Source organism: Cinclus cinclus, chromosome 13, assembly GCF_963662255.1.
Source record: "Cinclus cinclus chromosome 13, bCinCin1.1, whole genome shotgun sequence".
In the NCBI taxonomy this organism is placed as follows: domain Eukaryota; kingdom Metazoa; phylum Chordata; class Aves; order Passeriformes; family Cinclidae; genus Cinclus; species Cinclus cinclus.
In genome coordinates this window covers 13,546,149-13,563,480 of record NC_085058.1, presented here as the reverse complement: position 1 = coordinate 13,563,480, position 17,332 = coordinate 13,546,149, and the positions used below count along the sequence as shown (strand labels likewise).

The 17,332-nt window shown below is 39.1% G+C and overlaps 1 protein-coding gene across 1 annotated transcript in view; it reads left to right on the top strand.

The window, feature by feature from the left end:
• The first annotated feature begins 11,953 nt into the window (after nucleotides 1-11,953).
• ARNT2 (aryl hydrocarbon receptor nuclear translocator 2) overlaps nucleotides 11,954-17,332 on the top strand; it is a 68,190-nt gene continuing 62,811 nt past the window's right edge. Inside the window, exon 1 of the mRNA XM_062501196.1 lies at nucleotides 11,954-12,063. Within this exon, the coding sequence (XP_062357180.1) occupies nucleotides 11,954-12,063 (110 nt within the window). The remainder of the gene's footprint in view (nucleotides 12,064-17,332) is intronic.

The following is a 17,332-nucleotide window of genomic DNA, read 5'->3' as shown; positions in this document are numbered from 1 at the left end:
TTCATAAGCCAGGCAAGGAGTTTGAGAAGTAATGGCTGGAGTACACGAGCAGCCTGTTCACTTGTACACCCCATTTTGAGTAATATTTCTTGATCCTTCTTGCTACTATGCGAAAGTGAGGTTGGCTTTTCTTCAATCTTTAGAGAAAAAAATAATCAGAAAATATCCTTTGACTTAAAGGAATTTCAGACAGGCATAAAATGTACTGAGTATTTACAATGCTCAGACTCAGGCTGGGTCTTTGAAAGGAAATTAAATGTGGGGTTTTTCCCGTGCAGTTTTTAGGTAAAGAATGTTGTATTAGAAATCTTGAGAAAAGGAAGAAGTACTAAACCACACCCTATTTTTAGAATGGGTTTTTGATGAATACTGATATTCTTTTTAAGGTGTTTCACATAAAAATTCTTGTTCTTAGTAATGAATTGGGGTGTGAAAACACCTGAAAGACCAATTAATTATCGTAACATCAAATAAGCATCATTTGCTTGTTGATCAAGCAGAACTGAAGTCATTAGTGCTATCAATAGAATGCTGCTTAATGAAAACAATAGCATTCTGATTACCCAACAGTGCCCAAGGACACTGTAAATTTACTGATAATTAAGTATTTGGTAATTGGCAAGTCGCTGTTCTGAATGAAATTTAAAATTAACCTACCCTTCTGAGACACACTTAATCTTTGTAATAAATAATAAAGCATTTGAAGGACACAAGTCAGTAATTTTCAATGAATAATTGGAATCAGTGGTCCATATTTTACATCCCTGTCATTGGACCGTGTAGCTCCTGGTCTAGGCAGGGTAACGCTTCTGACTCCACGCGTTTTCAAATTGTTGGGTTTAGGATAGATTACATGACTACTTGCACAATTAGAACAATGCTCTCTTGGTGAAAATGCGTTACAAGAATATTTTTGTGAAACAATTATAAAAGACCAAGAGTTTATTAATTCACTTGGACGTTTCTCCTCATTTTTTAAGAAATATGTTGTCAGATTTCTTCAAATGTGAACCGAAAGCTATAGTCATAAATACTGCCTCTCATGCTCATGAAATCTGATAGCTGATTTCTCCTGTAATTAAAGTGATGTTGGCAGTGACTTTCATGTGAATTCTATGCATTTCTGGGTAGAGGAAAAAAATGAAATAGTTGTGAGAAGACATTGGATTTCTGGGAAAGCTAAGCTGTCCCGATCTGCATTTAATTAAAATCCATTTTGGTGGATGTTCTGGGCAGATTTATTACCAATTAGCTTTATTTCTTTGCATTTATACAGCTATTGACTATGTTTTATGTAGTTGATAGGAGTTTAAAGATCTGTCATCTTGTTATGATGTAAACTCTGGAGAGCCACGCTATTGATCTCTGTGAGTTTTTTTCTTATGTATACCACTGCACGTATTTTAATAGCAGCTTCAAAATAATTTCCACAAATTGGCAGTTGAACTTGTACATGAACAAAATAGATTTGTGATCAAGCACTGAAAATGGTTGAAATCTAAACCAGCTTCTATTGCTGTAAAATAATTGCTAGATAGGTAGTAAGAAGCCAGACCACTTGATAGAAGTTTGTGGAAATATTTTTTAAAAGAAATGGTTTGAAGATGAGTGAACAGAAATGAAACCTCAGATGATGACAAAGTGCAGAAAAACTATTGAGCAGTTACTGCTGTTATTATTTCTTCATCATAAAACAGGAACTTAGTAGTTACATTGGAATTTATTAAAGGAAATTTGCTTGCAAATATTTCTTTGATTATAGAAGAGGGAAAGGAAAGAAGATGAGTTTAGGAAAGAAGAAATAGCTGTGATGGTGTAAAACTAATAATCAGTGATCCAGAGCAAGGACATACAATGGAAAATGCTTGATTTCATTGTTCATTAAATAAAGTAATAGTGATAAGTGGCTAATTTCCTATCTTTCTTACACTGTAGAAGAAACACACTTAAGAAATACTACGTCTGCTGCTCCTGATGTAAAAACATGTTGTCCTGAAAGTAACATTTTTCAAGCCCAGCATATCTTTTCTAGCACTGGCCAAAAGCAAGTGCTTGAAGGAATGTACAGTCAGAGTGAGGTGTGTGCTGCTTCCCCTGTCCCGCCCTCCAGCCGTGTGTGACTCAGAGGCTTCTTGTGCCAGGTGTGAAATTTGTTTCTTAAGAGCTCAGGGAATTTATTTTCCGCAGTTTTGGATAGGCTCTACCTAAAACCTAAAGTTTTTTTTTTTTTGGCGTCCACAGGTGCCCATTGTAGGGAGTTTGGGTCATCCAGAGGTAGTTGTGATTGGTCAGGAAAGCTTGGCAAAAATACTAAGGGTGTGGGAAGGTAAGAAAGATGAGTTGGGGGAAGCTGTGGGATAGGGTGACAGTGGCTGAAGCACTTAGACATTGGCTCTGAGTGGACTGGCTTGTGGTGACTCCCTAGAGGAGACAAGCAGTGCAGTGGGAGAAGGAATCCAGGCTTACCTCTTTTGGTTTATATATATAAATATATTTATGCGTGTGTCTGTGTGTATGTGTATGCATATGTGTGTACATATATCTAGATCTCTGTGTGTATATGCATATACATATGTATGTATAGATGTAGTCATGAGAGCAGCCAGCAAAAATGGGATGCTGTGCAAGGCAGGAGATGAGGAGTGGTTGGATGAGCAGGCTTTTCACAGAAGTCCAATCTCAGTAAGCCTTAAGAATGTAGAGGCAGATATGACAAAACACATCCACAGCTGAAATCACAGTAAAGCTGATAGTATGGCCGTGTGGGTTATTTTTTATTTTAACTTGCACTTGCCAACTGGGTAACTCTCAATTTGTTCTCTTTGCTTATTTACTAAGCAATAAATTTTACCAGGTCCTTTTAGCAATTAGTGACAATCCTGTGGACAGGGCTGTATGCAGATGTTTTGCCTAATTCAGGATTATTGTGCCTGGCTTTAGTGTAGCTTTAGCTGGTCTTGCAGCTTCCACTTTACCTCCTGATGCTTTACTGGATGAAATACAGCGAGTATTCTCTTTAAAAAGGGAAAAAAAACTGTCCTGTACGTGAATTTCTAATTGAATGCCAGCCAAAACAAGCTAAATGAAACAGACTTGTTAAATGAAGAACTAATGGACTGAGCATGATCTGTCTCTGAGAAACTTGAAAGAAAGTCATTGGGATTTATTATTTTTCCCTTGTGTTTGTTTGCCCAGGTTGGGTGTGTGCTTGCACAGTTTTTGTGAGTTCATTAATGGGTCAGCTGTGGGCAGTTGTATATAACAGAACAGGCATATGTGCTATGTGCTAGGTCTGATGCTCAGTAAAAAAGTATGGAAAATAACATTGAATGTTACCTTCTGTTTCTTGCACGTAACTTAGGATTATGCAGTTACTTTTGGCAAGTACAAAATGTCAGAGAAAAAGGGAGAATCACCATTCATTTAATATGGAAATGATGCATAGTTTGGGGAGCCTTGTTTTTTTTGGTGATTTGCTGGGTATGTTTGCCACATGTCAGTAATATCAGCCAAAATTATGTCAATAAAACCAGGGCAAAGTAATGAAGAGACAATTAAGTGTGGAATTTTGTTGGATGATTGCATTATCATGTCTATAGTGGGTGAGGACCAGGTAGAGTCACATTCAAACACCTTAAATGGTCCTGCTGCTGTTGTCTGCTGTTTGCTGTGACCTTTCATGTATCTCTCTTCTTTTAATAATGTTTACATCAGTTCTGAAACAGCCTTTCAAAGTCAGATTTTCATCCTCTCTGTAAACTAGCCATTTACAGTAGCTGCCCTACTTCCCTGCCTGATTTGCATGTGCACTTTCCCACTTGTAACTATTTATACCTGAGGCATTTTCAAGTGTTGGAGGCTCAGGTTGTGTTTTTAATGTGAGTCTACCCCAGGTCCTTGGATTTGCTTCTGGCTCACTCCTTCATGCACTTCCAGACTTTGGATGTACAAAGTACTTTTCTTCTAATGCATCAGTCCATCATAATCATGGTGGGGACCTGGGTGTTATTCTGCTTGAGTCAAAACCCCCACTTCTGCAGGGGGAAAGATCATCAAATTTTAGAGGCAGGCCAGGTGCTTAGGTTCAGGTCAGTTTTCACATTCTGTAGTGTATTCTGTATTCTGCGGTGCAGATACAGTCCTGGTTTTAATTCTGAGAGGGTTTATTGTTTTCCAAGACTACAGACATCCTTTCAGAACAGAAGCCATTAAGGCTTCTTTTCTAACCTTTGCTCCCTGTTTTGAATTTCAGCAGCCTTTTTTGAGGGAAATGGTCATAGTTTGGCAGGACTTGTCAGCACTTGAATGCATTGGCCTATTAAAGAGAGTACAAGAAATAGTTCACCTCAGTCAGAGGCAGAATAGGTCAAAGAGTGTAATAAGGAATTATGAATGAGAAGTGGAAAAACAGCCAGGGAAAAATGCAAGGGCATAAGGTACCATGCCATTTGTCAGGAAGATAGGAGGAGTGAAGATGCTACCCTTTCCCTTCTTCCCAGCCTAACTTTAAGTAGCCAAGTTTATCTTCTGTCTGTGCTTCAAGTTTGATTTTTAGTCTGTGGCATTCTCTGTGGCAGTTGCAGAGGTGTGACTCCTGTCTTATTCTGAATTGTTCAAAAGAGCATTCTGAGTTTATTCAGTCGTATATGGGTTGTGTTGGTCATTTAGGCAGCAAATATGAATGAGGTCCACATCCTTTCCTTACTCCATGATGTCTCTGGGAATTTTTGTGCCTTGACCACAGGGTAGATATGGATGAATGGAATTACCAACATGACTGGAATGAATAAGGTGATTAACATGAAAATTGGAAAGTAAATAAGAAGTACTGTCAAAATCACATTCAAAATCACGTAGTAATGTATGATATAATTTTTTGGTTTTACAGATCATAAGATTGATATTTCCACAGTGGGGTTTTGGGGTACTATAGTTTCTGCATGGCGTGTCTAATTTTGGGTGCTTCAGAGGATTCTGGTTTTTAATGTTGGCTGCTCATCCTTGTGATTGGTCTCACATTGTCCCTCAAGCTGAGCACTTTCAGCAAGAATTCACCTGAAGTAGCCCAAAACTCTCTCTTGTCACTTTACTTCCAATTCTTTTTCTGCATCCCACCTTCTTTTGCACATCCCGGTGGTGTTGTTGAGCTATGGGGCACACAAAAGGGTGTGGATTGCAGTGAGATCCCAGGGCATCCCACGTGGATGGCTTGTGTGGACACCACAACCAAGTGTGGAGGCACCATGGAGGATTTCACCTCTTTGACTTCGAAACTTGCTCATCCATTCTGCCGGTGGGGCGTGGCAGGTATCTCTTATGTGTGGCACTGACTCTGGCATCTCCTGCAGTGTCACAGCAGAGAGGGTAGGAAGTGAGGTAACTGGATTTGGCCTCTGGAACACCAGCTGGGCCACTCTCTGAAATGCTTGGTCCCAGTCTCTGCTGAACAGTGCCCCTTCAACTGAGCAGCTCAATCTCACCATCTCCCTCCCCCCTTCCAGTGTGCTTAACATTCACCTGTGATGCAGGCAGAGGATAAAGCTGTGATCTTCATTTTGAAAAAGAGAACGTTTCTCTAGTAACTGCTCACCATATGCCCTAATTTATCTTTGAGATTAGGGGTGGGCCCCCCACACACACCCCAAAGCACAGGGCATTGTGGTGTAGGGGAAAGTTTTTAGTTAATTAGTATTTTTATATTATTCCTGTCTTAGTAGCTCTTTCCAGAACCTAAATGGTTAAAGTAGAAAATGTTAGTAATTTTGCTGCAAATAAATTGATCAGTATGCAAGACGGTTGTCACCGGCTGAATCATGGTCCACAGTTAAGGTAAACAGATCTGTGATGACATTTTCTGAGCAGAATACCAATGCTGCTACATTTCTTCCCAGAGGTTTCTGACTCTTCTTATATGCGGATAAAATTTCTCTCCAAGAAGGTTTTGTTCACAGGAAAGAAATAGCTTCTCTGTAAGAGTCTTCCTTAAAGGTGGGATTTCTTGTATTTTGTGATTTGTTTGTAATCGTAATTCTGTCGAGAGCATGGCAAGGAATGTTTTTGCTTTTCTGCATATTCTCTCTGTACAGTGGATGTTTTTGATGTGGAGTCTATTTAGAAGTGTCTGGCAATGGAATGCAAGTAAAACAGTATTAACAGAGTTATCAGGAACAATGAAAAGAATTTTTTTTATTTTCTTTCAGAGTGAGCTCTATTTTATAATCTCTGTAGTTAACACGTAAAAGCAATGGCTAAATATACAGCTAGATTTTTAGCGTTAGTGTTTCTGTGAAATATTTTTGACTACATGATGGCTTCGTATTTTTGTTGGCATATTCTAAAGTAAGAGCTATGATATAGTTTATTCTTAAATGTCTCTGTGCTAGGCAGAAAATCCCCCTTGCAATTGACTGCAATCAAAACCATTTAGCTGAGATGCATCTAACTCCCGTATGACTTCAGGGTAGTGAAAAATACAGTTTCTAAAGAAGTTTTTGAAATCTGCTTTCTTATAATATTTAAAAGTACATTTTGAAATCACTGTGTAAGATGCTGTTGATGGGATTCGGGTTCATTTGTAGTTCTGTGTTTTGCCTTTGATCCACATTTACTTGGAAGTGATTGACATCTCAGCCATTCTATGGATTAGTGGCTGGAAATCTGTCGTATTTGTATTGATAAAAGTAGAATTTCCTCTGGTTTAGTCAGATGTTGGTATCTGACTTTAGTAGTGTTTATTACAGAAGATGCTGAAGGATAAAGGAGCTTTTTGGAGAGCATGCTCAGTGGTACCTGACATGGAATAGCAAACCTGGGTCTGGTCCTCACAGCTAATGTCAGGGATTCAAAGCCTCTGGGAGTCAGCAAAACCATTTCTCCAGTAGACTTTGGGTTTAAACCTGGCACTGTCCATATCTGCTGTAGCTCGAGTGTCTGAAAAGAGTGTAGTTATTTGTATGATGGACTTAGAAAGTCTTGTCATGCACAGCATTTCACAGCTGGGGGGGAGCAGAGCAGGGGCCACCATCTCCAGAGCTGTGTGATGCTCCTTGTGAGGATCCCTGGCCAAAGAGCTGCCCTGCTCTGGGGGATACCTCAGCAAGTCACAAATTTCTGTCAGAGACAAGACAGCTGCATTTCAGGCAGTGGATCTGGGGTGGGGCCCAAGATTTAAAGTTTGGGCTTGAGAGCTGTGGTTTAATAATTCCCTAGCAAAAAAAAAAAAAAAAAAAAAAAGAGGCCAGGTGCATCCTGGCAGTCTGCACAGTCTGCACTTTTCAGTAATTCTTGCTCTGGTTGGGGTTCTCATGCACTTTCATGGTATCCTTGTGCAGCATTTAGCTTGCTCTTTGTGCTTTGCTTTGTGAAGTGCACAGCAGCTATTTCTTTTGCAGATCTCTGTAACAGCTTGACATGAACTTGGATTTTTGGGGGAATAAATCTCTGTATTTTGTCCCAGTATTTTGATGTATGTTTGCAGATTATCTTTTTTGAATTTGGGGTTGACCTTAATGTGGCCCTGAAGTAAAGTGTAATGCCCAAACTTGGAATGTTCAGCAGTGAAATTAAGTCTGGACAGAAATGGAGGGACTAATTCTGCTTTTACATTGTACATGGATTGATGTGGCTTCTCAGGGATCCCCAGGATGAACAAAAATATCTGTGGCAGGATCTGGCCTGCTCCCAGACATGACAGTGATAAGACAAGAGCTGTTAAGTGATAATCACCTGGAGGAATGTTCACTATTGTGCATTGTGCTGGGTTCTGTTCTAATAACATTTCTGTGTTCTTTGGCAGATCTCTTAGGAGCTCTCTAACCTCCAAGTGAAATACTGCACACATTATTTCAGAAAAAAAAAATAGTTCTATTTGACACTAAGAAACATCTTTTAAAGATTTTAAAGAAATTTGTTCAGAGTGCTGCCTTGATGGTTACAGATGATTTTCATGAATGTTCAGCTTGACCTTGTTTCACTTCCTGAGAATTGTACTCTTATGTTCATGTTTTAATTTTTGGTAGAGTAAGCAACACTTGTTTTATTTCTGTTGGCAGAAGGGAAGTCCACTCTTTGAACATTCAGTCTCAGAAAGAGAACACCTAGTTTCCCAGCACTTCTTGCTGCTGGAGCATTTCTGTGTACATCAGTGTTAATGTGTACCTGGATGTGGGTTTAGATAAGCCTGAAAACATGATCTTTATGATTGTTGACCAAGCATGTAGTTTTGTTTTGTTTTGGTTTGGGTTTTTTTTAGGTATATCTGTAACCAACTTGATGCTGCAGGTCTGGGCTTCCATACTAATTTATGCTCTAACAGAGTAACTGGCACTGCCCTAAATTTATGTAACTATACAGAACTATAAGCTACTCTTAAGACTTTCTTTTTTTTTTTTTTCTTTTGGTCTATGTCTGATGCACACTCCTTTTATAAATTTTGTTTATGCTAATAGGCTCCTTGGAATGCTTCTCTACCACAGTATTTCTGTCTGAGACTCCCGTTTGTGAGTGTCATTTTTCTTCTCTTTCTTGTTTTTCTTCCCAGAGCATACATAGGTAACTTCACAGATGCTTAGTCAGAGAAGCAGCTGATTTTTTCATCAGATTTTGCTTTTGGCTGTGCCTTCCTAGGTTGACCCTTGTTTTTGAGATCACATGTCAATGTTTTTACTTTTCTAACCGGGCATATTTTATAAATGTAAAATTATCATCAAGATGTGCTTCTTTTTTTTTCTTTTTTTTTTTTCTCTGTATTCTCATGAATGAGTAGAGATGAAAGTAATTTGGGAAGCAGTTCAGATCTATATCTTATTCTATCCAGATGTTCTTGCAGCCTTCAGCTCTTGTTAGTTTTTTCAGCCACAATCTATTGTTTACATTTCTGCACAGCCATCCAACTTGGGTAGAGCTCCTGACACCCAGCTGAGCACTGAGATCACTTTGTCACCTCTATCCCTGAAGTCCTCCTGTGGTGCTGTGGTGTCACTGTTGGTACCCCAGGATAGTGTGAGGAGCTGCACTGCTGCCCTGGCTGCATCACGGTCAGGCTGTTCCGTGCTCCATGCTGCTCTTGCCCCTGGAGTTCCTTTCTTTGCTCTGTGCCTTGAAAGAGACCAAAGCCTCTTGGTTTCTCCATTTGCAGAGCTCTGAACTCTGTTGTGTCAGGAGAGAGAGCCTGGAAAGCTGTCTGCTTTTCTCAGCAGTGTGTGTGCACCTCGAGCACCTGACGAGAGCTGCAGTGGCTCACACAATGGGCGATGTTCCTGACATGGGAAGCTCTGGAATGGAAGGGTGTATTGGGTGTTTTACACACTGATACATGTGCAGGTCTGTCACAACTTCTCCACACTGCTGCAGGATGGAAAGTCTTGTGATTTGAAGGGCTTGAGTCTTTCCTCCCTCTTAGCTGAGCTTTCATGTGATGAGTGTCAGTGCGTGCCCTGATAATTTTTTTTCTTTAATTCTTATGCTCATGTCTTGGAAATGGAAATTTTTGAAGACCTCCTTTTGGAGCAGTCAGCACAATGAATTTGGTTTCGTTCTCCTAGGATTGTGAAGACATTTCTGAAGGCTGATTCGTCTAAGAAGTTACTTTCTGTATTGCACTGGCTTTGATGTGCAATTCTGTAGATTTAAGATATCTACACAGTAATTCTTTAGCTTGTACTGTGGTAGACACATGATCTGTTTGTAGTAAAATGTTTTCGTTAACATGTTTTCAGACACTGACATAACTGAACGTCTGGTTTGGCCATTCCTTTTACCATATTTTCCTCCTTATAAAAAATCCAGTTCTATTTGTCCTTCCTACTTGAATCTTGATAGCTGCCCTTGCCTCTTATATTTTCATGCTTGTAAAGCTGAATGTAAGTGCAGAAAAATAACTCATTCTGCCTATCCACAACCACCTAAATTAGCCAGTGATCAAAACTATCTGTCTAGGTCTGCCTGCCTTGTCAGTGCTGAGAGCAAGGGCTCTACAGAGAGAGGTTTGCTCAACCTGTTCTGGTTGCACTTCTAAGCATGGAATGCATAAAGAAGAGCAAGAGGACTTTGTTTCCTTTTTTTTTTAAAGTTACCTTAAACAATTAGTTTTGGCTTTTGGACTTTTAAAAGTAGATTAATTTAACCCTTGGCGTGTTTTTTCATCATCTTTGGTTTAGATTGAGGAAAACCAGGTTACAAGAGTTTCTTATCACAATACAGTATTCTTATTCTTAAAATACTGTTCAGAGATAATCTGAAATTGTATTACAGTTACTACTTTAAAAAAATCTGATCTCCTCAATGATCTATACTGAAATGTGTTTCTCAGTGATGGGGACACTTTGCAGGTAGATTTATTAAGGTTTTTACCATCTGCTTTAATAAATGAGTGAGCAGAGCATTTCAAAATGACCTTCGGCTCTATCCATGAGAGATGAGTTTGAATGTTCTGAGTGAATTATGGGCATTAGACAGCTAAGAGTACTTATTCTGGAAATAGTGGCTTACCAGTTGTTTGCATGCTGAGGCTTTATTTGTCTGGAGATATGCTAATTTGCATTAATGTTGTGTTTCCACATAGCTGCAGTTTTAGCCACTGTGGAACTTTCTGCAGTGTGGGGCATAGGCAGAGGTCTCGTTGTTTGGCCTTGCAGACTTTGTTAAAAAATGTTGGATTGCTCTGTTGCTTTTTAGTTGAAAAGGAGTTAATAAAACTAAATGTACTCGAAGAAATTAATGAAATCAGTGAACAGATAAAATGTTATTATTTGAAAGGCATAATGTTGCATAATGGATGTGTGTAAAGTGTGGTAGAGATGGAAGTGCTCTCCAGACATAATGAAAGAACATGGATTCCTGTTTCCATAATTGAAGTTATTTCATACTTATCTGTTGGGGAAAAAATAGCAGGATTTTTTAAACAGATTTGCTTTCCATTAGTAATTATATTTAGCTGCAGCTCCAGATACCTTGCCAAGTTGTTTTTTTTTAAAGTTGGAAGGAAGATGCATTTTCTTTCAAGATAATTAAATGTTTTGACTGTAGATTTTGCCTCCAGAGTGAATAAAGTATATGTGCATTAGAAAAAAGTTTTAATTGCTCATACAGTTTATAAGAGTTATACAGAGGAAAAACATTTTAATCCCATGCTTAATAATGGATAGAAATAAAAGGGTATAAATATATTGGATTCCACTTTTCTTTTTTGAAGTGTAATGAACTGTTACTAATAGACTTTAGAAATACTTGCCATTAGTGGTCTGCAGACCATTGCATAAGGTGAGCTTTTGCAGTTTCTCACATCAAAGTTTTGAGGTTTGAGGATCTCATTAACCTGTGGCTGTACCTCGAGCCCGGGCAGAGGGATGAATATCAGCCTGGATTTTGGGCTCACTTCTGCTCTGCAAGACACCACACAGAAATGCAGGAAGCCTTTGAGCTCTTCCAAGTTCAGTCTGGCCCTTTGAATGCCTCCAGAATATAAATAATAAAAACTTGATAATTCATCTCTGCTCTCAACTCTTGGCCTCTCTGGAAAACTGAGTTTTTGAACTTTTCTTTTTCTTGGTACCCTGGTACCATGATCCACAGCTCATTTGCCTTGGGAGTTCAGCTCTGCATTTCTGCACAGGGCACTTTAACTGTTGTAGAAGGTTGTTGGTCTTCATCTGACAGCCCCTTTGAGACTTAAAATGAGAACCCTTAGGTCAGTGGAATTACAGAGGTACCTACCTGCAGTTCTCTCTGTCTCCCAGGCACTGTAATGTCTATTGACCTAGCTGGGCTTTTCCTAAAGGACCTGCGAATCTGCTGGGTTTAGTAGGAGAGCTTTACTTTTGCTCAGAAATAAAAAGGAAAGCTTTCTCTGCTTGTTTTGGGAAGGGCCTGTCTCTAGTGTTGTCAGCAAAGGCTTCTTGAAGGTAATGGATTAAGGGATTTCCCCCACCTCTTCCCCTACCTCTGCCTTACAGAAATGGCATCAGATATTCCTGGCTCGGTGGCCTTGCCAGTGGCTCCGATGGCGAGCGGACAAGTGAGGATGGCAGGATCCATGCCTTCCAGAGGAGGAAAGCGTCGCTCTGGGTAAGCCATCTCCTTTTTTTTTTTCAGGTCTGAAGCTGGAAATTACTTGTATTGTAAAACTCAGAATGCACCTGTATATATGTATGTGTTTATTATGTAATGTTGTATTTACATAAACTGCATTATGACATTAGTTGCTGATGTTTTTTTCTCTTTGCGAGATCAAACTTGCTGATAAGCATATGGCTTGTTGTTTTGCTTGTTTCAAAAGATTTTCAGGTTTGGCAAAGCATGCAGAAAGGAGTTTGGATCCTGTGGCTGTTGCAGATATAATGAATGTGTATTGCCTACACCTGTTTAATCTCAGAGTGATTTATCAAGTAAATAAAGGTAGCAAGATGGCACATGCAGAGTTACTCAACTTCATCTGAAGTTTACAACTGGAATATCTTCAAGTGAGGCCCGCTAAAGATGTTTTCTTTATAGTTCCAGGTACAGAAATAGCATGAGGGCTCACTCTTCAGAGATTGTGGACTATGATATTCTAGGTTTCACTGGAACTGCAGCACAGTCTTCTGGGAGAAGGGCCTCAATCAAATTCAGCCCTTACACAAGCTTGAAGGCTCTGCTAAAGAAGAAAATTTGTGTTATCTAGCATCAGAGGCTGACGTGGTATAGGGGTAGTTGCCCACATCAGATTGCTCTGTGGTAGCACATAGCAATTGCCTGTGTTAGAAGAGAAGTACAGTAAGAGCTTGAGAAGAACAGAAAACTACTCTCTAGTGTTGACCGTTCCCTCCTGTTTTTATCAAAGGTGGGTCACAAACAGTAGTGGTCTTTGGGTGATGCTTTCTCAGAGATAATTGATCTGGGAGTCTCTTCAAAAGATATTGATTAGTCTTATATCAGTCCTGAATAAGGCAGTGGTGGGGCTGAACAGGATCGACAGTGTAAAATGTTCACTGGCAAACACCTATGGAAGACATTATTCCTTGCAAGAGCTGCTCTAGAGATCATCCACCAAGGTATGTTGCCAGTTTTGTGTGTCTGCTCCAGCAGCAGTGCTGGAGTCTCAGTCTTGGGGTAAATTAACAAGGGAGAAGGCTGACCTTGCCTCGAATTGGAGCGAGGTTGGTGTGATGTGAACACTCTGGATGGTTATTCTGGGGGGTGTTCCTTTGAGCAGAACATTTTGAATAGCTCCCCCCACTGAGTACCCTTCCTATGCTGAGCTAACTGTATGAAATTGGTTTGAGAAACTCCTAAAATCGGTCTTTGACAGGCAGCACATTTTTATTTTCAAGCTACTCAATGAGAAAGCCTTTTATAGACTTGCAGTCAAAAGAAAAGACCAAGCATTACATCTTTTCATTGCTACTTAACATAGATAAGGTTTTGTACTTAAGTTGCAGGATTTTTGATCTCTTTTTTTTTTTATTATAAACCATGTCAGCTCTGAATATCAGTTTGCAATTTGCTGTTGCCAAGGTTTGATGCTGCTGACTGTGAAATATTCTGATATTAAATGCTGACTTGATATTAATTGAAATGCTTTAACTGTTGCATTTTAAGTATCATCTGTTTGTAAGAAGGTGAAGTGAGGGGAGGGTGGGAGGATCATAAAATAAAATTATTTTAAATGTCTTTAACATGTTAATTCTGTGAGTAAATTAGTATAGATTCACTTTTATACCTGGATCATGGTATTTCATCTGTGCACCATAGCTCTGAACTAACAGCCTTTCTCCAAGCCTGAGCTGAGAGTGCTTTTTTTTTTTTTTTAATGTTTGCTGTGTGTATTCAGCCCTTGAGGGAAAGAATGCCTGCTGTGTCTAATTCCTCTGAGCTTCTCTTTGAACAAAGTTGCAACTAACACTTGGTCCTTTCACTGCTGTTCTGGTGATATATCTTTGTATACCTCCATCCTTGGGCATTTTAGAAGTGAGGGGTTCGTGTCAGACATAAAGGCGTGGAGCTAGCGAACACAGCCAGCTTTCCCAGTTTCAGTTATCTCTGAAAATTGTTTCTTTTTTCATAATTGCTGAGGCAAGCTGGCAGAATAATTGCTGTGTGGACTTGAATGCAGATCAGTTTAAAGTCATTGGCTATCCAGAAGGTGTTTCTGCCGTGTCGGCATTTGGCTTCATTGACAGCTTGGAAAAATATTTTTCCTTTCTATAAATTACACCAACTTCATAGAAAAAAGTGACAGCATAAGATAGTGCATGCAGTGGTCAATGACTACCTTAGATTAATGCACCTTCAGTTTTTTATTTAATATGGTTTTATTTTAGGCTTTGCTGTGTTAGAGGGTAAGAGGCTCTTTCACCTTCTTGGGCTATCTGTATTTGGGCAGGGAGGATTGGGGGGATTTTTTGAGTTTGTTTCAGTTACATTGGTTTTGTTTCAGTTCATGATGTAGTCTTGCCTTTTCTCTGAACTAGAACTATAAAAATCTGGGGAAAAGAGACCTCATCCCAGCTTTCTACCCCAAAAATTGTGCTGAATAAAAGACTGTAATACAGATCCCTGTCTGCTTCTCAGCTGCATTTGCTCCTGATCATTCCTTCCTGCCCTCTTCCTACACTCTGTAATCATGGCAAGCATCTTTTGACATTTCTTAGGAATTTTGCATAGTAATTTTTTTCACTGCTGAAATCCTCTCACATCAATTTTTCTAACCTGTGCAAGTCCACCTTGTTGGAGGTGTTTTGGTTTTGCTTTGTTGCTTTTTTTTATGAAAATGTTTCTAATTGAGAATAATTAAAATTTAAAAAGTATTTTTATCACTATATTTATGGTAGTCCCACATCTTCTAAGTAAAATACATTTTAATAAGAACCTCATGCGTCAGGCCTTTTCACGATTGATGTGAACAATATGAAAGGGGAAAACAAGATTTATGCTGTCTCTTCAAAACAAAAGAGCACAGTGCAGCTCTTTTTTAAAGCCTCTTTTTAATGGGAATTTTAAATGAAGATAAAAGTCTTTCTGAATCTTCTGAAATGATGTAATTTGTCTTCTGGGAGGCTGCTTCTACTGTTTTGCTAATGTGCAGTATATTCTATCTAAACAGAAGATCTTATCTGTCAGGGTATGAGGAGGTTGATGGAATATTATTTTTATATGTTCTGCTGTGTTCTACTAGAGGTTACAACTGATTCAGTGTCTTTCCCTCTGCCTTGCTGTAAAGCAGACATGGTGGATCAGGCAGGACACCAGAATCAATGACTTTATACCTGAGGGAGTTTTTTTGTAATGTTTCAAAGGGTTTTTTCATTTTACACAGTGAAATTAGGAGATGTGTTATTAACAAAGATGGAACAGAGTTACATTTGCTGTTGCATTTTTTTAAAGGTATTGATACTTTAAATGAAATTTATGTTCAGTTTCCATATGAAATAAAGGGGTTTGGGTAGTTTAACAAAGCAGAGGTGTTATTTGAAGACTTAGTCTCGTGCAGACTGATGTTATACCCTATGCATTCAGATTCTGCTGTAATGAGCCCACTGTAAATATGGGAGGTGTTACCTGTGCATATTAACCCATCATGTATCTCCTAAAGAAAGAAAGTGATGTCCAACCATCTAAATAAATAGGTGTGTTAGTCCCCCTTTGCTCCCTCAGAAGGGTTGATACAGTGCAGGCAGCAGGATTAAACCTTAAACTGTTATCATCATCCTTAATTCTTTGTATTGTATTCCAGTAATAATAAACTAGATTAAATACAGTACAGCTAATATTTGATTTTGGGGGAAGACCATCCTTTAGCACTCAGCTGGAGTATTTGGCTGGAAGCTAAATAAATCATAGAATCCCACCTACCAAGGCATGTGATCTCAGTGTACTAGGGAGGAAGGAAAAGAGACACAAAATTAATGTGTCCCAGATTAAAGCAATGTCTCATAATATCCCTGAAGAACAGGCTTTCCCCCACAGGTTTATACTTTTTTTCTGCAGCCCTTTTCCCCCAGTTTGAAACTGGGTGTTTTTCTCAGAGGGGTTTCAGCTGCCAATGAAACCAAGGAAGAGTGTACCTGATGTGATGCTTTTGTGAGTGGCTTCAAGTGGAGCCATCCCAGTGCTGCCCTCCACTTGTAAACAAACATCTCTCCTGCAACACTGACTTTGGTATTTTCAGGGCAGGTAGAAACATTCCAGTTCAAGTAACTGGGAAGGCTTTTCTGGAATGTCACCTGCAGGCACATTATTAAATGTGGGGAGGAAGCAGGAAGCAGGTGAGAGGAGACCCTGGGCTATACCAGGATGTGTAAATTTTAAATTTCTGGGAGTGCTGCAGGTCAAGGGGGATTCAGGCTGCTGGTTCCAGCTGCAGCTGGGTCCTGTCTCAGCTGCAGCCCTGTGGCTGAGGTCAGGGCACTGGCCACAGGGGTCAGTGGTGTTCTGCATGAGGCAGCTGAGGGGTCACAGATCTTGGAACCAGATATGGAGGTAATTAGGTGAGGAAAGATGTAATTTATAGTGAAAATGACAATTGCATCAGAGATAAGCAGGTTAATTACATAGCTTTTCTTAAAGCTCTCTGGGGAAAATGGTTTTCTCTTTGCTTCCTCCAGAAATGAAAAATCACTGTTACAATCTGAAAAATGCTATTGTAACTTTTCTAATGCCATGTCCAGTTCCTGTGCTGATTTGCAGCCCTCGTTCTCATTGTGTGAAGGTTGCTGTGGCTCAGACACATCACCTGGGCCAGTCTGTCTTGGTTGTGTCAGAATTTAGGAAGGAAGGCACTTCTACTTCTCTATGCTGATGTAGTTTCAGAGACTGTTTTTGCACCTTTGTTCTCACACTCCAGACACACAAATCTCAATTTGTCTTTGGTAGGAATCCTTTTAATACTGAGATAAATATTGTGACTTTGAAGGGTTTTTTGCCTTTAATAGGACTTACACCTATTAATGTTAACAGTTTTAGAGACATGGAATCTGTACTTTTACAAACTTTTGCTACACTGAAAGGTTAGAAAGCTTAGAGTGGTAAAGAAATCTGAGAAAATGTTTGCAAAACAAAACTATAATTTCCTATCTATACAAATTAAAAGTGATTTATCAAGGTCTGTATATTATATTAATGTATTTTTAATTAAAATAAATACACTAATACAATAATTGTATATGATAGTTTTATATCAGCTTAATTTTCTACTTAAATGGCAGAGTAGAATTAGGGATAGAAATATTTATCCACCTCTTTTTAGAGGTATAAAAATGTCTAAAATCTTTGTAAATTATCCTGTTGTATAACTTTGTAGTGATAATATCTATGATAAAATCACACTGCCTAATCCAGGAATCTAATTTAGATGTCT